The sequence below is a fragment of the Xiphophorus maculatus genome, chromosome 21 (assembly GCF_002775205.1).
Source record: "Xiphophorus maculatus strain JP 163 A chromosome 21, X_maculatus-5.0-male, whole genome shotgun sequence".
Taxonomy (NCBI): Eukaryota; Metazoa; Chordata; class Actinopteri; order Cyprinodontiformes; family Poeciliidae; genus Xiphophorus; species Xiphophorus maculatus.
In genome coordinates this window covers 10355563-10380467 of record NC_036463.1, presented here as the reverse complement: position 1 = coordinate 10380467, position 24905 = coordinate 10355563, and the positions used below count along the sequence as shown (strand labels likewise).

The 24905-nt window shown below is 36.5% G+C and overlaps 1 protein-coding gene across 2 annotated transcripts in view; it reads left to right on the top strand.

Annotated features, from left to right (window-relative positions):
• vipr1 (vasoactive intestinal peptide receptor 1) overlaps nucleotides 1–24326 on the top strand; it is a 33711-nt gene extending 9385 nt beyond the window's left edge. For both annotated transcript variants that reach the window (XM_023326598.1, XM_005797833.2), the window contains exons 2-13: nucleotides 81–171; nucleotides 2786–2896; nucleotides 11213–11313; nucleotides 12963–13060; nucleotides 15900–16032; nucleotides 16390–16543; nucleotides 16693–16753; nucleotides 16835–16907; nucleotides 18509–18600; nucleotides 19169–19298; nucleotides 19629–19670; nucleotides 20539–24326. In XM_023326598.1, coding sequence (XP_023182366.1) covers nucleotides 81–171; nucleotides 2786–2896; nucleotides 11213–11313; nucleotides 12963–13060; nucleotides 15900–16032; nucleotides 16390–16543; nucleotides 16693–16753; nucleotides 16835–16907; nucleotides 18509–18600; nucleotides 19169–19298; nucleotides 19629–19670; nucleotides 20539–20727 — 1275 coding nt within the window. In that variant the 3' untranslated portion in view covers nucleotides 20728–24326. The remainder of the gene's footprint in view (nucleotides 1–80; nucleotides 172–2785; nucleotides 2897–11212; nucleotides 11314–12962; nucleotides 13061–15899; nucleotides 16033–16389; nucleotides 16544–16692; nucleotides 16754–16834; nucleotides 16908–18508; nucleotides 18601–19168; nucleotides 19299–19628; nucleotides 19671–20538) is intronic.
• Nucleotides 24327–24905: the final 579 nt, after the last annotated feature.

Sequence of the window (24905 nt, the reverse complement as noted above, 5' to 3'; positions counted from 1 at the left end):
CTTTTTACAAGTAATTTCTGTGTCACAGTGAAATGATGCATATTTTTCTCATAAGATCTTATTTTCTTAATCTTTTGCAGGTACTATCAGTACAGATGTGTGACATGATGAACGAGATTGAGCTGGAGAAAGAGCACTGTGAAAATCGCACCTCTGGGAATGTCACTTCAGGTCATTCTTGAAAACTCTTTCTGTTTGTTGAGTGTGTACAGGGGGCTATTAGGAGGGAAGAGTAGTGTGCAAGGGTGAAATGACTTCGAGGAAAGGAGGAAACACTCTCCTCCTTTTCCCTAAAGTGCTATTAACAATAGCAGGGATAGAGTGTGTGTATTTTATACGGTTGACTAATTCAACACAGTAAATTTGGGCTCAATCTTGAAACAGAAATGAAGTCTTAAAAATCATTATAGATTCTCATGTAGTTTTTTTTGCCACTAGTAAACTCTAAGCTACAGCACTTGAAACACTTTCAAATAAAATGTACATTTTTTTAAGAGTTAGTTACACAAACTAACAAGATTTCTATGACCTTTGTAAGACATTCAAGCTCACAGCATCACAGGTCCTTCACCATGCTTGACCGAACATGAGGTTCTTTAACACAATCTAATCCTGGCTTTTCAAAAACCGCACAGGACTTGAATGTGTCACACCGTTTGAGCGAGACATTATAGTAGCTCCTGTCACACGGCATGGCCAAAGATGACAAACTGCATGAATTGTAGCTTCGGCACAATTGAGTCAGACGAGTCTGACATGTCGGTCCATCAATAAAGGGACAGCATGTTATGGATGTCAATGTGTTTATTATGAGAGTAGGATGGTGAAGAGGAAGAGGTGAGGAGGGAAGAGAGGCAGCGGTAGAACCTGCAATAACTGCACACAAGAGGAAAGGAATCCCCTGTCAGTCGATGCCGCTGCAGTCACACCTCAATGTTTTCCCAGAATTTATGAGACACAGCTTGATATTTGTCGCCAGTCGTCTTTAGTTGTGGGAGCTCTGAATCAGAGGTTGGCACTTTTATCGCACTAAGTGATCACAGAAAAGAGATACAAAGATTTTATCTAAGACATACCATGACAGCAGTTCTTTGCTTTGCTTGGTTTATATCAGACCCACCTGACCCACCAAACTGGTCAGTTTGTTGCTGAAAAGCTCAATCTTAGTGTCATCTGACCAAATATCAGAGTTCCTGTTGAAGCTCCAGGAGAGTTTAAAAATAAAACTCCACTTGTTAGCTTTTTCAGTGTAGGACAAAATTGTCTGTTTTTTTTTTTCTTTTCATGCCTCCAAGTCAGCTTGTAGATATGATCAGATGGTCATTAAAGACATTTCATAACCTTGTCTTTGTTGTTGTCCTCTAACAATCAGATTTCTCCTTAGCTATGCTGGTCTCTCGCTTCAAATACAAATGTATTATTATTATTATTATTATTATTATTACTATTATTATTGAAACACAACACATTAGATTAAGCCAAAGGCCCTACTAACCAGTGTAATCAAGCAATCATATTTACATATCCAGACCCATTAATGTACAATCAGTTGTAACATTTCAATTACAGTAAAAGGTTAAACAACTTAAATAAAGATAAAAGTCATAAAAGTTTAAAAAATACATTGAATGCGCAAGAAAGTTGTGATAAGTCACATCATCTGTAGGTGTAAAAAATTATCTCTCTAAATGGACAGGCGTCTTCAACACACTTATGCAAAATCATTTAACAACACAAGAATGCCTCTTAATGCATTAGCTGAAAATTGAATTATTACTGCTTTATATTCTCACCCACTCAATCATTGTTTCCTGGGATTCCTGTCATTTTTAAGCGCACAAAATCACTTATACCTATTAGACAGTATCAGTCTTTCCTCCAATTGCTTTCATTTTAACATACATCCATATACCTGCTGGCCATACCGTACTTTGCTTTAAGTGGCCCCATATAAAGAGCTGGTGTGAGAACAGCTTTCTCTATCTCTGCACTGATCTCATTTTTCTGCTCTCCTATCTGCTTCCTCAACAGGAAGGTAGTGAAAGTTGAACTCTGAGGTCACATCCTGAATAAATGAATTAGCTGACTGTCCATTTATGGGAGAACATACAGTACATCCTTAAGAACATATGGCTGAGAAACTTTTAGCCGCAGTGGATTCGTTCTGAAGACTTTGAGAAACTTTCTTTGTTTTGAACTTTCCATAAACTAAATTTGCACAGGGGTAGTTTACAGCTTGTGTTTTGTGTTTTCACACCTTCCTCAGGCTTTACGGGGTGTTAGGTGGCAGAATGAGGACGGCTGACAAGGTTGTGACCTTGGCGTGTAATACAGAAAAATGATAGAAACAGATTTCTATGAAGACTTAAGAAAGAAATCACTACAGCTCACAAAGTTATCCTAAACAACAACCTCATTTTCAGTTCTCCTGTATTTATTTGTTTATACCTGAATACAGAAATGTTTGAACAATAAATAATTTTATGTCCGAATTATTATCTGATTATTTTGTGTATTCAGAACAAGATTATTTTCCTTCTACCACAAAATTTACAAAATGTCTGGCATAACAATTATTCGCTTTCATTTATAAAATACAAATAAGAAATTTTTCATAAATTCCACACAGGTGACTTTAGTAAACCAGACCTTTTGCAGATCTGTGGCACTAAAAGATTCAGGACTCCGCTGTGTGATGACTTCGTTCTGTCATTGCCCTCCCTCAGTATGTCTCCTGTCGTATGGTGAGTGATGCAATGTTTGTGTTGTTGACCTTTTTTGGCAGGTTGCCAGGGGATGTGGGACATCATCGCCTGTTGGCCTTCAGCCAGAGTCGGAGAAGTGGTGACAATAACCTGTCCAACATATTTCAGCTACTTCAGTGACAAAGAGAGAGGTAAAATGATCACAAACACTGAGCTGATGGCTTAAAGTACCGTTTCTTGCAATTTCAGACCAAATATGGCTAAAAAAAGAAAAGGTAAAAAAAAAAACAATTGTAACCAGTACTTTAGTTTCCCCTGGATTAAAATGGAGTGACCAATGGAACACAATGAACTTATTTTCATATTAGTTTGAGGTTAGTTTTAGATAATTAGAGTTTTGCAATATATGTCTTAGTGAATCCATGCTTTAATATTGCTTACACAAAAGTCCGACTCTACCATCATGTCACAGCTGAAATCGAGACCCGTCACACCCAGTTACATTTTTCAGTCTGTTATCGGGAAACATGCCTGAGTGAGCTGTACCCTCAGTTTCTTCAGGTAGTCCAGCTGCGTCGAGGTTTGACATGGTGCATGTTAATATATTCTAGATAATATTGTGGGTTATCTACGGTTAGATTAGATTAGAGCTACGGTTGCCTTGATTGCAACCGTAGCTCTCTGCCATGATTGCCTTTCTCTAATCATGGCAGAGAGATTTTGTGAACAAGTGCTGCCAGAGGTTATTTTTTCAGACCTTTTCTGTGCCAACTCCTGGGTTCTGAAACTCACTGCCAGTGTTCATTAGACAAAACTCTTCACTGTGTAGATTTAAAACTTTGCTGAAAACCCTCATCTTGACTTTTTTCGCAGTATGGCTGAGCTCTTTTTATTTGTTGGAGCTACTTTGTAACAACATCTTTGTCTTGAAATTAGGGCCAGCACTTTAACGCATTAATTTCCATTAATTCAATTGCATAGATTTTAACATGAAATATTTTTTAAACATAATTAATTGCATTTTTTTTTACATACAAAGGATTTTGGCCAGTACCTTTGTGTCCCCGTGTTTATGTCCGTAAGTCAGACGCACAAGCAACATTCGCAGACAAAGCTGCTTCTCTTGGCCCCCTCAGAAGCAGTGTTAATATTGTCTTCAAAAAAACAATCTGATGGGACTCTAAAAAGGCTATTGTGTGTTGTCTGAAGAAGTATTTTTTAAAAGAAGAAACTTCTCTTTTCACCCATTCAGCTATTAATCTTTTACTTCAGCAAGTCACCCGCATTGAGTAATTTGTGTGTCAGCTGGACAGGTGTAACTAATAAAGTGAACAGTGATGGAGTTATAAAAATACAGAGACAGATTGAATTTGTCCCAGCCCCACAATATTTAACATAATTATTAATAAATAAAAAAATGTCACTGACAACAAAAATGAACACTAAACTTATGCCTTTTCCATTTCTACTCAATGCAAAATGCAACTCATTTAAACATTTTGGAGCAGTGTAAAAATGCTTCTTATCTGCTCATGCTGCATCTAAGTCTGACTTTCACAATCAATGCTTGCACTGTGAAAGCTTTGTGAAAACACACATAAATAGAAAGTGGCTTACATCTAGGACTCCGAAAACAAAAGAGGAGAAAAAAACACATCATCACACGTCATCTGCAAAGAATTTATCATTTTCCTCCATCAAAAAATATTTCGTGAAGGATCTTTTTAAAAGAATATTGTAAGTTGGGTAACAGCATTTAATCATTTTCTCCCTAAAAGTATGTTTTGGTATTAATGTGATTTATTTTTCAGCGTCCTTCATCCAAAGGAATGACTCTGGAGTGATCATGCTTTGTAAGTTAGTTCAGCAATTTTACCGCTGAAAAGGACAAATCTGAGATAAGCAAAGAATGAGGTGTTTTTTTCTTTCTAAAAGAGTGCTTGGGCTATAACTGGTAAATGTTTTAACAAAGAACTATCAATCATCAGGAAAATAAACGTTTTTCTAAAGTATTATTAATGTAGTTAACCACATAGCTTATCTCAGTATAAAAATACACCTGCCCTGATTCAGTTGATTGAAGAAACTTTTTCCGAATATATTTATACCATATATGCTGCTTATAACATATCTTCAATATAATCAGATGAATAAATCTTTTGTTAAAACACTTGGCCTGACTCAAAACTAAAAAAAAACCCTTCTTACTCTCTCTTTAAGGCATTTTGAGAGCAGGGGAGTGATGAATATCCAATCCACACCTCAGGGCTTTTTCTCTGCTACTCCTGTGCTTCATACGTGTGACCCAGCAAGTCGGTGCTCATTCCTGCTCCCCCACTGAGAGATATGTTGAAATCCAGCTATTGACAGCCCTGCTGAGAGACACGGTGATGGAGCTTTTGGCTGTTAGGTGTAACCACTCACAGATCACATGCAGGTACTCCAAGGACATGGATATGATAGTTTTGTGCGCCTCCAGTGCATGCTTTCATGGATAAAAGAGCCAGTTTGTGAAATAGCCCAGTCCTTTCACTTGTTCTTGGTTTATTTTTTTTTAGTAGATGTTAAAATAGCAGAGCTGCATGTATATCCTTTCCAACAGTACTCTGAGACACAGTCATTCCCTTTAAGTAGAGAGTTCTCTTAAAAGCATTTCTTTTACTTGAACCTGTCATTTGTCAGCAGCTCTTCAGTAATTTTTTTTGTCAGGTTTTATTCAGCCGTGCACAGTTCAAGCATTCAGGAAGACTCTTTCACCTTTGCTTATTCTATAGTTGTGAAAAGCCTCTTAAGCGTCCAGTAGAATTCACCACATATACCTATTTGTTCATGCTGAACCCCACTCACTCCACACCACCGACCTCATGGTGGCATTAGCACCTTTTCAGGGTCAAACTTCACATTAGAGACACAGGAAAATGTGATGCTTTGCAGATGAAGGGTGCACTTTCAAACCCGCTTGAACTAATGGCAGCAGGAGAGAAGAATGATGTTGAAGGTGCCGGTAAACATCCTGCAAAAAATTCAAACAAACCTGTGAATCTCCTCGTGAAATTAGCATCACAGCAGATATGTTCAGGTAACCATTGAACATTTTTCAGCCTTTACGCAGTTTCACTTCTTTAAAGTAACTGGTTTGACACTAGACCTTTTTTTTTGCAAACTGCATTAAACACAAGCTGAGCAACTACTGCTACAGTGACGATTTTATATTCCATTTATATCTGCAACTTTCTTGTGCAAGCTTCGGTTTTGCAGTCTGTTTCTGATTGCACGACAAAATGTAAGAAAGGGCAGACAGTGCAGGACATAGAAAATCTCAGTTGTTAAATGTCTTGCTCAACAATGTGAGACAGATCAGGGATATGCTTTGACTTTAGATGAAACTTTATCCCATCTGTCACTGTCAAAACCATGCAAAGCAGGAATAAATTAAGGAATCGAAATTCTTATTTATCAAAACAAGAATTAAATTTATTAAGCATGAGATGTTGTATATTTTCTCTGGTCTATCTTACTCCCACATTTTGATACAAGTTGTCCTGTAATGATTAGAAATCCCAGTTAATTACATCTGAGACACGATTCCAAAGGCTGATCATGGGTGGAGGTCGAGTGGATTGTCTCTCCTGCAGAGAATGAAAACTGCTCTGAAAATGTGATGTGTTGATATAATTTCCCTAAGACTTGACCCCTGAGAAATCTGCAACCTGCTGAGGCATGATGATAAGTAATAAAGGGACAAATTCTCATTAGGTCCTTTTTAATAATTTAACATTGACCACTTTCTAAGGGAAATTATCACAAATACTTACCAAAGATAAACAACATTCTTTAGTCAGAATCAAAAGGACAAATATAATTTGAAAAAAGCACATCCAAGGAAGCCCAGAGACTAAATGTTCTCTTCAAAGTCACTTTTAGGCATTTAAACCTGCAATATTGAAGTGTTTTACAGTTTTTATGTCCCAAATTACACATTTCATGAACTCCAACCCCCAGGATTGCCGGAGATTATATGTCCCACAGGTTTTAAATATAAAACATTCATGGATTATTACACTCTTCATCTGACATAAAAGTAAGTTTAATTCAGTTTTCAGAATTAACTGCTATGAAATAATCTTGTTACGGGTCCTGGGTGAAGTCCTTTCTCCTTTCCACCCAGTTCCTCTCACTCTAAAGGCAAATAAATAAGGAGGTGTGATACAAATCATTCAAAGTCGGTTACATTGTCTCCTATCCTGGTTTCAATTGACCCTGTACCTCAGTTATCACATGTTGCCTAGGTGACAGACTCATTAAAGTTATTTATGTTTCTGTGTCGTTTTAAAACAGTGCCAGTTCACGGCACATTATCCACCAGAAGAAACTCAGGTGATCCATCATGGCACATCTATAAAGACAAAAAGTGTAAAAACAGACTAGAGGCACAATATAGACATGACAAAAATACATGTACATCTTAACAAGGATGGTGTAAAAAAATAAAGAGGATGAATAGCTAAGATAAAAGATAACAGATACCCCCCCAAAAAACTAGGATAGACTGCAACAGGTGTGCTTTGTTATTTTGCAGTCTGATTGCTGTAGGCACAAATGACTTGTGGAATCATGTAGCTCAGATTTTCCTTTGAAAAATTCTGCCATTTGACCTTCTGCTGAATTTTTAAAGCAGAGGATGTGTTGAATCCACAAGAATTTCATTCATCTTTTTAATAATCAGCTCATTGTACAGCTGTGCTGCAGATACCTGGTCAACTTCAATAACACTACTGGATAATTTAGTCACGTACTGCAATATTTTATGATCTTTGGCATGCATATTTCCCAAAGCGTAATACTCTCAAAAAATAAAACCCTCTGTAAAAAGAGCATATTAAAATAGTTGGAGAATGCTGCTGTCTAATTTCAAAATGTTCAGTTTCATCAAAAATAACACCCTGTGTTGCAGTATTCTGTTTTTTTTCTGTGCTCAATGATTAAAACACAGTTCATAGTCGTTTTCAACTCCTAAATGTTTGGAAGTTGAGACTCTCTCTCCCAGTTCCCCGTTAATCTTGGATGGAGAGGTAATTATTCCTTTCTCTGAGCATTTCTTTTGTTTTCTTAATATTGATAAAAAGTTGCCTGAAGCTCACTGAAGGAAACACTGTTTCTCTTATTCGAAAACCTTTCAGGTTTTTGAGTCTTTGTCTGTAAGCAGATCATTTTTCATTGAGAGCCATTGAATGTTCCGTTTATAGATTAAAACAAAATTCTTCTAGTACAAAATTTATTGGATCATGTTTTGTGTATTATAACATGGGGACTGAGCAAAATACACCGAGGCTTTAATGAATAAGTAAAAAAGTTTCAAATTTTGAAAAGAGGAAACAACTTTGCTAAAGAATGATGTGCATATTTTTATGCTTTTCCTTATTTCAAACCAGTAATCTATCCTTCAAAGAGGACCACAGTCATGTCAGATTTGACAATGAGTTGCTTCTCTGATTAATTCAACCTCATTCTCCTGTAGCAGGGATATCAGAGTCCAAATTGCAAGATGCACCTTGTTAGAACACTGTCTACCTGGCGGATTATGGAATTTTATAAAGTGTACCTGACAGGAAGTGACATGGCAAAAGAGAAACTGACAAAGTTACCTGAAGGCAGAGCTTTGCACCAAAGTTTGACATGGCATCTGAGAAAGAACCTTACCTAAGCTCTTAAGCTGTGAAATTAACATAAAGTGAAATATTTCAATATTCTTTCTAAACCGCTTCACTGAAGTAACATGGGAAGAGAAAATTAGATCCTGTAATCCTTGAAGATGTGTATTTGCAACTTAACATTATAGAGCCAACACCGAAATTATCTCTAAAGTCTAGAGAAAACAGTCAACTTTTAAATAGGTTGGGATTCAATGTTTGCATTTTTTGCATCCATATTGTACAGATAAAGAGCTCCCAAAATTAGTTTTGCCAGTACTGGATGACCAGCTGCGTTCAATTTATATAGTTTGTGCTGTTCTAAGGGCAAAGCTGCCGATGAAAAACAAACAGAGGATATCAGCAGTATGCACAGCAAATAAACAGATTGAGACGAATTCCTGTGGAGGAACACCAAACAGGAAGAGGTTAAAAAAGCTGAAGGGGATAAAACTGTATGAATACAAATATGCAAAAAACAAAAGTGAAATAAAATCAACCCATGTCTGCACACACACTGGCTTTTATAGAAAGAGTTCCATGTACTCTGTGTGATCTTTCTTCATTTGTGAAATGAATTCACAAAGCAAATGGCACTAAATACACCTATACCCATGTTCGCTTGTAGTAATTTATAACAAACATATCAGCTGCTAAACTGATCATAGAGGGAAAAAAAACTGTTTTACTTTTTAACCATTATTTTTAATAAACAGAGAACGCCATATAGCAATTCACAAAACCTTAACAACCACAACTGAGTGCAGGAATATCAGAAAGACATTTCTGTAATAACGAATGATGCTACAGAATGTTAAGATGCATATCCTGTTTGCCTCAGTTCTGCCAATTTCAAGAAAAAATTATACAATTATTTGAGTCATTTCTTAATCTTTTTGTGTAAAGTATCTGTTGGAATGCTCAACAATCAAGCTTTGGAATCTGTTTTAAAAAAAGTTTTAAAACACAATTTAGATAATTCAGCCAGGTAATTTACCGCAACAGGGCAATAAATACACTACAAAGACTGAAGGTCTTCGACTAAAGGTGGCATTGACGTCTTTAAAAGTTCTCTACAAAGTCCTTCCCCAGCCGAAAGTGAAGAAGAGCATCCACAAAACTGTCTTGGAGATTATCTAATTGCTTTATAAAACGGGCGGAATATTGACAAGCAGCATGTTTACACCCAGCTACAGTAAGGACAACCTGACATTTCAATCACACGCTGACCTTTCTCTGACTGAGCAGAACATCTTGGTACACCGAAACCTCCTCCTGCACGTTTTCGCTCCTCAGCTCATGTGATGACATTTTTCTGCAATTAGCCATGCTTACAGTCACAAAGCAGATCTGCTGCCTGTCACACTGTGCTCCAGATTAGACAGTGTGTTGATTTACAATATGTGAACAAATCTTTGATGAAGTCTTACAAATAGTTTGTAAGTTATTGAAGAAACACATTCTCTCACAGTGTAGATATTAGCAATAATGAAGCTGTATTTTCCTGCACTCAGTATCGGAGAAGTTAAGAAATCCAGACAGCTCTCCGAAGAAGGTCTAAACCTTAGAGGATACAAAACGTTTTTTGGTTGTGTTTTAACCAAGAATTACAATTGGTGTGAACCTCTGATGTCTAACCATGCACAGACTTGGGCACAAAAGTTCAAGGAAAAAATACACACACACACACACAACCACACAAAAAGATGTACACATCTTGTTTTTAATACATTTTATTATTCAGAGTACTTATTATTTGTTCTCCAGAAGCCAATGAAGTTTGAAAGAGTTGTATTTCCATCTTCTTGCTAATGAAAATTAACATCATCCACAACACTTTCTACTGTATTGTTTTATATCTGGCCGTTTTTGGGCTTGTAATGTTAAAACCTTGAAGCTGATGCAAAGTTTTGGGACTAGATGTAAGCCCCCCCGATAAAACCCAAGAGTGGCAAACCAAAAAGTTAAGCTATAACTAAACTTAGAGTTTGATTAGGCATGTTGCCATGTCAGAACTTTGGGGGGGTTTTGGACAATGGTGTTAAATTATTTTTTGTTTATGTTTCAAAATATAAAGTTGTAAAAGATTTATCAGGCATTTTACATTTTCTTCAACCACCCTCTACTGCAGTAAAGCGTCCCCAAACCATTATACTTCCAGCTCTATGCTTCATTGTTGGGATGAGGTTCTATTCCTGGATTGCTGTATGTGATTTTTACCAAACATCTCAAATGCCCCAGTCTCAAAATATTCTAAATTTACATCATTTGTCCAAAGAAAACTATTCAAGACAAACTGCCTGTTGTCTATGTTCTGTCTGGCAAATCTTACTCTGGCCTTCATGCTTTTACTCAGAGAGGAAAGGTTTCCTTCTCAAAGTTCAACCTTCAAGCAGTCTCTTTCTGATCGCACTGACATCCAGTTTTATCAGTAGCAAGAGCCTGTTGCTGCCGAGTTGCTAGGGAGGCTGCTAGGGTGAGCTGCTTTGAATGTCCTCTTCTTGCAGATTGTTTTTCAAACACTAGAATGCCTGATTTTACAATTTTGGAGACACTTAAGAAGCCCCTTTGAAACTCATAAACAACATTCTTCCTCAATGCCTCAGTGAGCTCTTTTGATCTCACCAAGGTGTTCGCTCTCACTTTATTTCCAAGAAGCACGGGGATAGTCATACATGTTCTGTCTCTGGTGAGCTTGACTATTTGTTATTGTCTGAGAAGTCAAATTTACACATAGTTAAACTAATTTGGAACCTTTTTTGTAAAACTGAAAGAAAATAAATCCACTTCCTGCCTATTCTCTTTCTCCCTCTGCAGGTAACCTCTCCAAAACCTGCACAGCTGACGGCTGGACCGAGATGCATCCTATTGACATCGCTGTGAACTGTGGCTACAATCTCAATGGCACCAGCGATGATGTAAGTAAGCCGCCGACATCCATAGCCTGCACTCGAGGTCCCGTGGCGAATGAATGCAACAGTGCGACAGGGGAGCGTGTCAAGAGCCAGTGGGCAGCAATAATTCAGTGAGAGCTTCTTTTGTTTGCTCTGTGGGTCAGTGTTATTAGGTCTATCAGCAAGATGGCTGTATTGATTATCGGCTCTAGTTTTCAGCTCAGATCTGCTTTTGTTTATATTTGTTATGGTCTGTTGCAGAGGATGATTTAATCTTAGCACTTCAGACAAATCTCTAGAATTTATAGTTTTAGTCAATAGATATTTTCCCAGGAACGAGTTCAGTTATGTTGATTTAAATGAAAAATACATTTATTTTTCATGAGTTATAATGAATAGAACTGTAACACTATGAGAACATTTGATTTCATTGCATGGGAGTGTGTGGGTTGCTTTTGATTTTAAAATACTTTAAACAATTCATGATGTGTAAGGTAAAATATGCTGCCTCCATTAAAAATGAGCACACCCATAAGTCAACACTGCTGATTGTTTGCTGAAGCGTTGCAGTCTTGAAGCAGGACGCATCAGACATACTTTGACATGACCGGGTCAGTCAGAAAGTCCCGCTCGTGTTATCGAGCTTTACGAGACGTTATTCACTATGCCTGCAGAGGATAGGGAGGGAATAAATACATTAGACGTTGCCTTCCTTTGGTTTGTTTAACCGGAGAGAGAGCAAAGCTTGTCTGTGTTGATGAAGGCGGGGCAGGGCGAGGAGCGGAGGAGCACTACACGGTGGTAAAAAGCTTTCTTGGTGGGCAGTCTGCTTTCTGAGTCACACAGAGTCTCATTAGTATTCCTCATAGGAATTCAGCAAGGTTTGAACGAGTCGGGGACTCTAAAAGGAATTTGATGTCCGACTCTCTGCATACTTGATGTCTTAGTGTATCGCAGGATGCAGAGCTTCTGATCTCATTTTTGTCTGAAGTAGAACATACAGGGCAATGGCACAAACACATGAGGGAACAAAGACATTTCTTAGGCCTAAACTAAACCTTTATAAAATGGTTGGAATTGATTTTTGAGTTGAAAGAAAGATGCAGCACCGTAGTTTCAGAAAACCAACAATGATGTTAGTTTAGTTGATTCATTCCAGACATCAGTGAAAGGCCATATAAAATGGGCCAGGCTTGATGACCAGGGTTAATCGTGGAGTAAGATTTCTGTTGCGTTTCTTGCTTTTAGAAAAATTGTGTTTTTCACAGATGATAACAGTGTTTTCTGATGTTTATCTTCCCAGACACCTATTCGTTTTGAGCTGCCAATAGAGCAATCTTCTCTCATCCCCCAAAAATGTGTGTTTTTGTGAAGTGTGACACCTTCTTGGTTGTTGCATTTGAATATAGTAGATTGGGATCAATCACCTCTCTGGCAGAAAAGCTTGACTTCCAAGCTTTCTGGTAACAGAAGCAACTCCTTTACATTGGGATTTTTCTCCCTCAGATATAAAATTTAAATTTTATATAATTTTTATTTTATAATTAAATAAAAAAATTATAGTGTCCTCATGTTCAAACAAGTAAGACAGCAATAAAAGAAATTTTTTTACTGCTATGCACAAAATTATGTGTGTAAATGCATCTCCTTCCCACATTTCTTGTCATTTCTAGGGAAAGTTTTTCTGGCAAGTCAAGGTTGGCTACACCATTGGTCACAGTGTTTCGCTTATCTCTCTGATTACAGCTATTGTGGTCCTCTGCATCTTCAGGTAAGTAAATTCATCGCTGACTTTAGCTTCACACAGTTCTCAAATCTATTAATGTTTTGAGTAAATAATAAAATACTGTTGATAAGTATAGTTTTACATGTGCAACGGCTTAGCGAGGTTAAACATCTTGATATGTTAGGTCTAAAACGAGTTTAGTTTAAGTACATGTAAAAACCATAAATCTGTTTCCAAATTCCAATTTATTTTAAAAACTGAATAAGGGTAGCTGCAGAGGATATTATGTTTCAGTTGTGTTTCTGACTGTTTTACACATCACTATTTACTGTGAGATTTTTGCACACTTTCAGTCACAAAGCAACTCAAAATGCTCTACATAATTAAATGAAAAATTAAACAAACAACAAAAACCTCTAAACAAAGGGCCAAGCCTTGATTACAAAAAGCACAGCATTTCACCTGAGTTTTCTGGAAGTTTTTTTTTTCCTGATTAGCATTAAAGTTGAATGCTGCTGCTTTATGTTGGGTCCTGGTCCATTCTTGAGGCAGGACACATTAGCGGGATTTTAACAAACACAAGAAAGACACAACATCAGTTTGTGCTGGCTACCCAGACATGTCATGACGGATTTTAAAATATTTGTTCTCACATTGATAAGTATATGGGTGCATTGTTTTATTTTATTTTTTTACCTTTGTTGTGCTTATTAAGTAACTTCATTTCACTGTTTCTTCACTGTTATTTATACTGTAATTAATTTTGGTCTTTCTGTTGCCATTTCTGTTTATGTCTTCAATATTTGAGTGAAGAATATCAGGAGGCCAGGTTTTCTTTGGTTCTGGATACTCTAAAGAATTGCTACAATCTGTTTATGAACCAAAACCATAATGTTTAAAATCAATAAATCAGTTGATGTTGAGAAAAATTAGAAAATAAAATGAAATAAAGATGATGTATCACAGATGACATGACAAGTTATTCATTTCCAGGGTCATATAAAGGTGGAGCCCCTTTTGATCAGATTTATCATTCATGGATTAATTCATTTTCACACTGGAGCGTAACACTCGTCCTTTTTTTAAACCTCAAAGGATGATATGAATGATGCAAACACTTTCCTTATGCATTGAAATGTCACTCAAACTTGAGGAATCCTTTTTAGGTTGGGCATCTCCAGCAAGGATTATGATAGAAATAAATCCCTTTATATATTTGATTGTCAGAGACTGGCTATAAGTTGCATAAATGCGATTGCACTTTTCACGGCAAGAAAATTTTACATTTCATTAAGATTATTTATTTTGCTTTGTTCAGCTAAAACTTTAGCAGAAGACTTTTCAAAACAGAGATATGTCCTCATATTATTAGATACACATGCTATATATTGTGCTCATTTTTTTTATAAGGGAATTAAATTCCTGTAAATAATTTTCCTGCAAAAGTCGCTATTCATCTTTTCTATAAGCCTCAACTTATTACTAGTTTTTTTTTTTGCTTCAGAACTGCATTTATTAATTCTACATGAAAAAAAATTGGTTTTTGAAAGTGTAGCACTGATTAGTTTTAAACAACACTTCTCCCATATTTATTTTAGAGAAAATACTTTTTTGCTTCTGGATTTTGCCTCAAAAATCTGCATTATTTAACTAGTCAGTCAAGAACTGCCAACAGGCGTGTGCAAGGTGTGAAAGTCTGTCCACTTGAAATTTTTATTGGCACCGGTTGCATCAAAAGCCATGCAACAAGACAAGGCCAGAAATATAAAATAAACACGAGGGAAACAGCCCACAGATTAGAGGCCTGTTGAGGGGGATTGGGAACTGGAAGCTAATAGTGGAAAGGTTTAGTGACAGTCAGTAATAGGTCAAAAGGAGTTATATGTTACCAAAGTGGCAAGTGTGATTATGGAGAGAACCAAAGGGGTGGTCTTGATATAAAATATTTCACAAAATAAACAGTGTCTTAACATTTGACAGTGATCCGAATCATCACAGTTGAATCGAATTCCTTATGGTTATGTCACTGTTTGACCAGTTTGAACATCTCCATCTTGGTCTAAACCAGCGATCAGCAAAGAGCCATATTTGATTTTGCTCCTACTAAATAAAATCTACCTGACCTTTGAAAAAAAAGGAAAATCAGGTCTAATATGATTTGTTTGTTTAATGGTTAAATCTATCACAGTTTTGTTTTTATGTTTAGGTTACAGAACAAAGGAAAGCATCAAAATGAGAGAAAGCTTGTATTTTTTTAAAGGAATCTTTTGTATAGATGAAAAATGATTGGAAACAAAACCACAAAGTGTGCAATGATACATATAAGTATCTGAACAAAAAATACAATCTTTGTATCAAAAGTGCCATTTGATTTTAAGAAGTCAATGCAGATATTTCAAGATAACTTGCAATTGCAAGTAAGTCAACGGAAATAGGTTCACTTGTAAAAAATTAATATTTATAATTGGGAGCAACTAAATCTAGAAACAATTTTTTTTTAAATGTTCTGAATCATTGGAAAATATTCCATCAATTCTCATCTCTTTCACTAGTTGTTTAATCACTCTGGTTATGATAATGTAATCAGGAGTTGAAGCACTATTACACACTGAATAATGGAGAGTTTTAAAAATGTTTAGTCGATTTGAAATGCATCTCTTTTGTCTGTTTTGTTGAAGACCCATGTAAAGCGCTCAGGGTGTGTGATGTGGATCCAATCACTTAGTGTGTAAATGAAGTGGGAACTTTAAGCTTGATTTATTTCAGTCAGTAATTCTGCTATTAACGCCCAGGGCTGGGGATAATTAGACTGTGTTAATTAAAATTTCATCATGTCTCTTTACCTCGATCTGTATTCCTGTCTCTCTTTTTCTGTTTATCCCAGAAAACTCCACTGCACAAGGAACTACATCCACATGCATTTATTTGTCTCGTTTATCCTGAAGGCCATTGCTGTGTTCGCCAAGGATGTGGTTCTCTACGAGTTTGGAGAGGTCGACAACTGCTCCCTAGGCTCTGTGAGTTTACGTGTTTATCATTTAATTACCTTTATATTTATTTATTTAATTCAGATTTTTTTTAATTGAACCTTTTAAACCATTGCAAACCAGTATGAAGTTCAAACATTGTTTTCTGTAAGAGGTAATGTACTGTTTTTATATTGTTTACATGCATGATCAGGTCTCTTTTGGTGTACCACAGAGTTGTGTACTTGGTCCTACATTTTTTGTATGGCACATAAAGGACATATGTAACATAGTTAATCAAAAAACCCTATTTTCAAATATATATTTTAGAATATATATATTTTTTCTATTATGACTAATTAATTAATTAATTGATTGGATGAATTTTGGTTTTGTGTGTATTTCCAGGTTGGCTGCAAAGCCGTCATTGTATTTTTTCAGTACTGTGTGATGGCCAGTTTCTTCTGGCTGCTTGTGGAGGGCCTCTATCTTCACGCATTGCTGGCTGTCTCTTTCTTCTCTGAGAGGAAATACTTCTGGGCTTACATTGTGATCGGCTGGGGTGAGAATGCAGTTTTTTTTTTACAATGCTGCTATGGAGTGCCTGCAGAAAAAGGCAGGAGAATTTTATGAGAATACAATCCTCATAAAAATACAATCCTATTTTTGATTTTGTTTTTATCTAACTGTATTTCTCTGTTGCTTCACCAGGAGGCCCAGCGATTATCATCACAGCCTGGAGCATCGGTAAAGCGTACTACAATGATGTAGGGTGAGAGAAACAACCAGAAGCTGTTAAATCTTTTCTTGCTTTGGTTTTCCATATTTTTAGTACTGTTTCACGTTTCCCTAGGTGCTGGGACATTATCGAGACCACTGATGTGTTTTGGTGGATTATTAAAACACCCATTTTAGCATCCATCCTGGTAAGTTTGCAATCTGTCAATCATTTATGTCAAGTCGGTTCAAACCTTCTCATTTGTTGGTACGGCTTTGAAAGGTGAATGGACAGAACACATTTTCTTTTGTGACCTCAGCTGAGAGGAGAGAATAGCTCTCCAAACATTGAGATATGGTTAGTGAAGTTCTGCCTGACGAAAAGTCAGTCGTGTTTTGATGGGTTGGAGTATATAACTGTTTATGAAAAGACAAAAACAGTCAAATGTTGTTAGGAAAGATGTGCATCTTTTATATGTATGTGATTTTACCACTGGTTACTTTAAGACTGATGACACCAGTATTTCTTTACCATTCATATAGATGGCAACTGAATTTCCACTTATTTTTGACTGAGTCAATGCAAAAATTAGAGACGCACCGAGCCGTCAAAATACCTTGTGGCCTGAGGTCTTCTCCAAATCCACAAACCACATTTGGTTCAGAGAAATAAACTCCCACAACCCCCTCAGCAATTCTGCAGGATGAAGACCAGGATGAAAGCCACTTTGCTCCTCCTGGGTCCAAGTTTTGAAAATTAGTCAGAGCCTCCTGTCCAGCATCTTAGAGTATGCTTCCACAAGAAGCCATTGCTAGATCATTTGAAAGAATCCCTGCTGTCCCTTATAACAATGCATCCAGCTCACAGAATTATACATGATAATGACAAACATTTTGTGAAAACTTAGAATTCCTATTCTTAGTCTAACTTTAAAGTTCTTAAAATTCTCCCTTTTATTGTTTTGACAAATACGTAGATAGACAATAGCTTTTTAACATTTACCTCTCAGGTTCAAGGTCAAAACCAGGTCAATCTAAAGAAATGCCACCACAATGTGGCACTACAATAGACACAACATTCTGTTACCAGTGTATGGTTTGTTTCTGCCAAACAAACCGTACACTCTCCCACAAGATGTTCTTTGGAAGGAAGGACTTCCAAAGAAAACTTTCTGAAATAGTCCCGACAAATGGAGATGATTGCAAAATGTAGAATGCAACCAGAACCCGGTGGAAATTCCTGCAGCTTCTGAGGTGTTACTCTATTGGAAACGTGTCTGAGATCATTTTGATCCTTTGTGCCCAGTACACCTTTAAAAAAGGATGCAAATGTGCAAACATAGTAACATGCAACTGGGGAAGATGAACTTTGTTTCACATTAATAAGTTTCAACATAATTGTTACATTTATTACATTAAATATGGAAAAAGTTAGAAAATTATTTATCATGATCTCATGTTTTAAGTAACAGGGTGTGTGCACGTTTGAGAAGTACTGTCATTCCTGGTTTAATAAGTGGCTAATGTTAAATGTTTTTCCTAATTTTAAGAATGACGGCAATAGGTTTTCATCATTCACAGATGCCTACTGATGCTACTGTTGTTTTCTTTCCTATGAGGAGGCTCAGCTGTCAGCTCACATTTTGTCTCTCTCACTGTCGCCTGAAAATGCATGTAATGCCAGTTCAGAGTTCAACTCAAATTAACTATTTAGAAGCCCTCATGTTTTTCCACAGGCCACCTGAGCTAAATTACATTTAGAATATTAAACACCCTCAACAAAACCTCTCTTCTGAAAAACTCTCCACAGGTGAATTTTTTTCTTTTCATCTGCATCATTCGAATACTTCGCCAGAAGATAAACTGCCCAGATATTGGAAGAAATGAGTCCAACCAGTATTTGTGAGTATTTTTTTTTATACCCTGTGCTTTTTAATAGCTAATATAAACTGACTGTGTTAAGATTTTGAGAAAATAAATCACCTTTTCATGATTTTTTATTTACTCAAGGTTAAAATATCAATGTCTTTAAATACTTATTTTTTTAAAGCTTGTTGTAAAATACACAGATTTGTCCACCCAACGGTTGTTGCATATTTTCAGAGCTCACTGAAAGCTGATAATTCGTTTGGGTTTCAGTAAATAAATAAATAAATAAAAACAATTCGTTGAAATTCTATAAAATTTCCCTTTTTATGTGCTGCCAGGCAAACTGTAGGCTTCCACTAATAGCTACACATATGCAGCGCTCACAGTGTTCAAGTGAATTTTCTGTGATGGAGAGCATCTCATATATCAGCGATAATGCATGAGCTATTTCCCACTGACAATTTTAATGGTGTGTTTCCCTCCATCTCTGGTCTGCTGAGATGAAATATTATTATTGCTGTGTATATAAGGACAGATTAATCATTGGTTTTGATGGAAAAAGTCTGTGGGGGGATTTCAATCTTTTGCTTTGTCATTTCAGGCGACTTGCAAAATCAACACTGCTTCTGATTCCTCTGTTTGGAATCAATTTCATAGTGTTTGCATTCATCCCAGAGCAAGTGAAGACTGAATTACGCCTCATTTTTGATTTGATTCTGGGATCGTTTCAGGTACGAAATGTCTTTAAGGTTGAAATTATAGGAACAAATGTTACATGCAGATTATATTTCTGCCAGTTAGCTTTCTAAATTATTTTCTTCCTCATTGTAAAGATCTAAAGAAACCATTTAAGATGCTATAACTGTTAGACAGCTTATATAAACATGCATGAGAACCACATATCAAGCCCTTTAAAGAACCAAAATTAGGTCCTTGAAATTGGACAACCAAATTCAAGGTCAACCATAAATTTGAATTCTGCAAATGCCAGAAAAAGCTGACCATGATGTTCCAGTACCATCGCCTTTATGACTTGTACACCTCTGTTTTTCTTTCCCTAGGGCTTCGTGGTGGCAGTCCTTTACTGCTTCCTCAACGCTGAGGTAGGTCCATGAAACATTAACATAAACTCTCATTTTTAAAGCCCACATTTCCCAGGCAGAGAGGACCGTCAGTTGCTTCCCTGTTTACATTCACACACAGTCCTGTAAAGTGGATGGAGATTTCAGACTGCTCATTCCAGGCATCTTCCCCTCACTGAGGTTGTTCTCCACGGTCTTCCTCCGCCTCCTGGAGAAAGAGAGAGACAAGAAAAAAATGGTCAATCTCAGTAGTGACGTGTGCAGAGGCTCTCAGTGGAGAGACTAATTATGTCCTCAGTACCAGATTAAATCACTTAATTCTACACTGAATAATAATAATAATTGGAGGACATTTTCATAAGTCCTTTATAAAGTTTAACTCCTTAAGGTGGTTTGTAGTTATTAGGTCTTTAAATGACAAAATGCAGGAACAAAATGTAAGTATTTATGTGTTGTTTTTGAACAAGAAAAGCTGTAAAAACAAAAACTTAATACAAGTGGCGTAACATTTGGTACATCTGCTGTACAGCTTAAAAGAAATGCAGTTTAGTTGAGCAATGAATCAGAAATGGTAAAAATAACAAAAAAATATTGTTCCAAATTGTAAAATCTAATTCAGCAGTTTTCTTCAACTGGTGGTGGTACATAATTTTTTTATTTTCAATTATCTAAAAAAAAAAATCCAGGTCCTCTTGTAATATTATAAAACAAAGTAAAATAGTCAATCTATAAAAAAAACCTTTGCTGTATTTAATATACTATAATTCTTTGAAAACTGTTACATTTTCCTCTCTTTTCCATTATTTTGTTTCGTTGTGCTCCCACATTTAAGTACAAGTTGAGATCTGTAGCTGTGAAAATTTGACTATAGTTCCTTGTCCCACTGTAGGTCCAAGGGGAGATTAAAAGGAAGTGGCGAAGGTGGCACTTGCAGAGATACATGGGCTCAGACACCAAATACCAGCACCCGTCCAACAGCAGTAACAATTTCAGCACCCAAATCACCATGTTGACACGTTGCAGTCCCAAAACACGCCGCGGTTCATCCTCCTGTCACGATGACTTGTCCTCCATATGAGTCACAAAACCAGAGCTGCAGACAAGCCAGCTGTGTTCTTTCATGACAAAAACCTGTCATGGAAACTCGCGCACAAAAACTACACATTCACTCATCAGCACTTGTAATAAATTGTGCAAATCTTTTGCTGATCCTGTTTCGTTTAAAAACCCAACTTTCTCATTTGAGCAATCTTTTACTTATTATTTTACTTTTAGGAAAATGCTGATTGGTAAATGTTTGAGTTGAACATTTTTGATCATTTATTAAACTCTTCTTACGGTTGTTTTTTTAAGTGCAGAGACACAAGACATTGTTACAAAACATATATTAATGTGATTAAAAGTATCTCTAGATGTGAAATGTACTGTAAGATACATTTTAGGTGTTATTTTAAACTGATTAAAAAAACATTTATTGGCATTTAGGAACTCCTTGGAACGTTGATAAGCCATCAATAGGAAATAATGATCTGACGTTCCTGTATTTTATTGTGTGGATTCTCACAAATGCCAAAAGTTTAAGCAGGAAGACCAGTGTGTGACTACGTGAGGGGTTTGGATCACAAATGCTTTTTCTTATACACTATCTCTCTTACATACAGACTGATTTCCTTCTTTTTTCCATCTATGTTGCATTCTCTCTTTGTTTTCCTGATCCCTTGATTGAGGGAATGGTTTTCATCATTTCAGGCACTGACAAGTGCCTGGTTTCAGTGTTATCAAGCAACACTTTTCACCCCAATCTCTGATTTCTGCAGGCTGCACAATAACCTTGGAGAGAAAATATCTTGACACGACTCAGTGATTGAATGTTTACATTTACTCGGGAAGATAATTTAATGCTGTACAGACAAGTGAATAGTGTACATAAAGCGTGTGGCTATACTTCTCGTGTAGTGTGGATTAATTTATGGCTGCAAATGCTTTAATTAGCTACTAGTAATTGTTTAACATTGCATTATAGATTATCAAAAGCCTCCAGATTTACACTGTTGTACAGGCTTGTTAATATGACAGTTTCCGGTTCATGGTCTGGTAGAGTAAATGCTCAGATTTATAATGCGGAAGAGTAATGCTTACACAATGATGCCTCCTTGATCATGCTCCAGTGGACTGACAAAAGCCTCCATTATGTCTAATATTTATGGAAAGGTCCACTGACTTGTTGTATTCAAAACTTACTGTCACCGGAGTCTGAAACTGACAAGGCAGTAGAGAACGCTGTAAAGCAAAGCAAAGTGACAGGGCTGACTAGTCCTGTCACATTAAGGCTTTTGTCATGCTTCTTAGCTCACATGGGGTGGACTTCAAGTCATTCCCACGTTCATGGTGCCACATGGAGCATCCAGGAGAGTTTACCCAGAAAGAAAAAAAAACCTGTCCTAAAGGTTTGACTGTTTTTTTTTTTTTATCTTCCATTGTAAACATTTTTCTGAACGTCCCAGTTCCACTTGTTGACAAAGGCAACATGACATTTTCACGGCTGAGAAACTTTATGACAAAGGCAGGTCCAGATAATTCCAAATATCTTGAAATACACAAACTCATACTAGAATCCTATCACGTAGACAGATTAGATTCAAAGACACACAGTTCAGTCTGATACTAAAAGTAAAACAGGAGAGTCTAATCCAGTTTATAATGCCAACTGTTCAAAGGTTTTTTGTCCTGGGGGTTATGAGGCGAGGCGGTGGAGCAGGTGCACCATGTGCAGGGACTGTAGCTCCACAGCGCAGCTGTCCAAGGTTCAGTTCCCAACCTTTAGGCCTTTGTCACGTGCTTCCCCCTTTTATCTGTCTCTGTCCATGTCCTTTTGAGCAAGCAGGCTGCAAAAATGGGCAGATTATCTTTGGGAGATAAAGAATTTTAGGCCAGAGTAAACACACCAGACAGAAGCAAGGCAGTATTAAAATTCATAAAAAAGCTTCACTTAAATTGGATAAAGTGATCTTCTGTTTTGCAATGTTTTACTTCTGTATCAGGCAAGTAGTTTGACTGCAAATGTTTTACATCTTCCGTTCTCAGTACGTTTAACACAAGAAGCTACCGGTAATTTCATCACTTGCATCCAAATCCTGCAAAACTTTTGTTGACATACCAATGCAAATTGTATGCTTATCATTGATTTGAAGGTTTACAATAAACATTTGCCTAAACAACTGATGTTTCTCAAACTGAAGTTATTTTATGACATTAGAACTTTGACTCTTTCTACTGGATGTTGCCTTCTACTTCTAAAATTAATCTGCAAAATATCTGGTAAGATAATAATGGCTTACAAATTTCAGAAAACCTAACTTTAAAAATCCTTAATTATCTTTTTAACAAAGTAGAACCCAGAAATAGAAGCATTTATTAACGTGACATAACAGTGTAATACTAACCTAGACTGTACTTTTCTGTCAAGTAGTGTTCACACAGCAGCAGAGACCAAAGTCATGAATTGACAAAACTGAGGAACCTGCACCATTTGCACCCCAATCCTGTTTTTAAAAACACCACCCTTATCCATCCCTACTGTGCACTTTAAAAAGTCCAAAGAAAACATCTGCAAGATATCGTGAAACAGAAAACTGAAAGGCCAATGGAAAAAACTGCGGTCAAAAAGTCACGGGCCCAAAACCTTTAGCATGGGAATCTGTGGGAAACTCTAGTTTTGCTCTCGTAGTCACATCTAGAGTGTGGACTATCTTCAGCCTGACATAACAATACCAGAAAGATACTGAGTCCCAAAAGAACAAGCTGTTTTTTTTTTTTACTTCATTGAGGAACTGTAATTCTTTAAACAATGACATGCCATTAAAATTGTTGTGTTCTCATGTGCAGCCAGATGTAGAGTACAGTTAAATAACCGGTGCTGGCCTGCTCATCTAGTTTAGGGGCTATATTATAGTTTTCATTGAATTTCTGAACACAGTCTGCTCTTCCTTGATATAATCAAGGATCAGCAGAACTCGGTGTAAGCAGTAAAGGACTGGAAGTGACTCAGCTAGCAAGTTGCCCTTGTGTCACATTTTACACACTGATATAAAATCTGTCTCATTAAAACCAGTAGAAGAAACAAAAAAACAACAACACTGAACTCTTCCAATAAACATACTGTGTCTCAAGATGCCTTTGATGTAATTGTGTGAATTGCTTATATTTACCCTTTATTAATGATGATTACTGTAAATAGATTTGTACAAGCAGCTGTACATGTTGATCCACTCTGTTTTTGCTACAGTGAAAAATAATGAGTAAACCTTAAAAGGTGTCATTGAACCAACACATATTCTAATGTGGGCTTAATGTAAATATTCTGTATTGAATTTGTTGTGTATGATTTTTTTTGGCCAAAGTTGTAAATATGAGATAAGTGCAATGCATGTAATGCTCATCCAGTGCATATTGTTGTGAAACTTCAAAATGTACTGTGTGTGTTTATATGTCTGACACTTCTGTAAATACAAAACTGTATATGTTTTGAATCTGTTTTTGTATCATCTTAATCATTCTGTTGTAATTTTATTACGTCATTTTCACTGCAAACAGAAATATATTGACAGGGATGATTATTGATAAAATGTTGGCATTGTTCCACTTGAAATGAAGGAAATAAATTTAGAGCAAAAAGTATGGAGGTCGTCCTGATTGTGGGATTCTTTTCTGATTTAAGAGACATTTTCAAGGTCATGACCCTAACGGTAAACCTGAAACAACTTGTTCACACTGTGTTTAAATATTACTATTTTAGATCCAGCACTTTTTATTTCTTTTGACATTTTTTCCAGATTTAAGTAACAGATAGAACAGTCAAATACCCGGTCAAATGCACTTATTGCTGTTATCTATGTACTTAAGTGTTTCACCTGATAAGAATGTGCAATGCCATCGGAAAACAGGAGAAGCTGTTTTTGTAACAGGCAGATAAGAAGTCTGGAAGTACTCTGTGAGGCTCACAAAAGGAATTATCTCAGTAATGATTGTATTTTATCACTTGAATTGTGCAAAGGGTCGCAGTGCCCTTCGAAGACAAAGTTACCAGAAAATACCTTCAAAATACGGTTCAGACTTTCAGTTAAAAAATGTAAGTGTAAGCAGCTTCCGTATATAAAATACTGTACTACAGTGATATTTTACCACACGATTAGAGGAAGAAAAAAACATTACAGATCTCCAGTTGTAAAGGTCAGTCAAGCCATGACTCACCTTTAG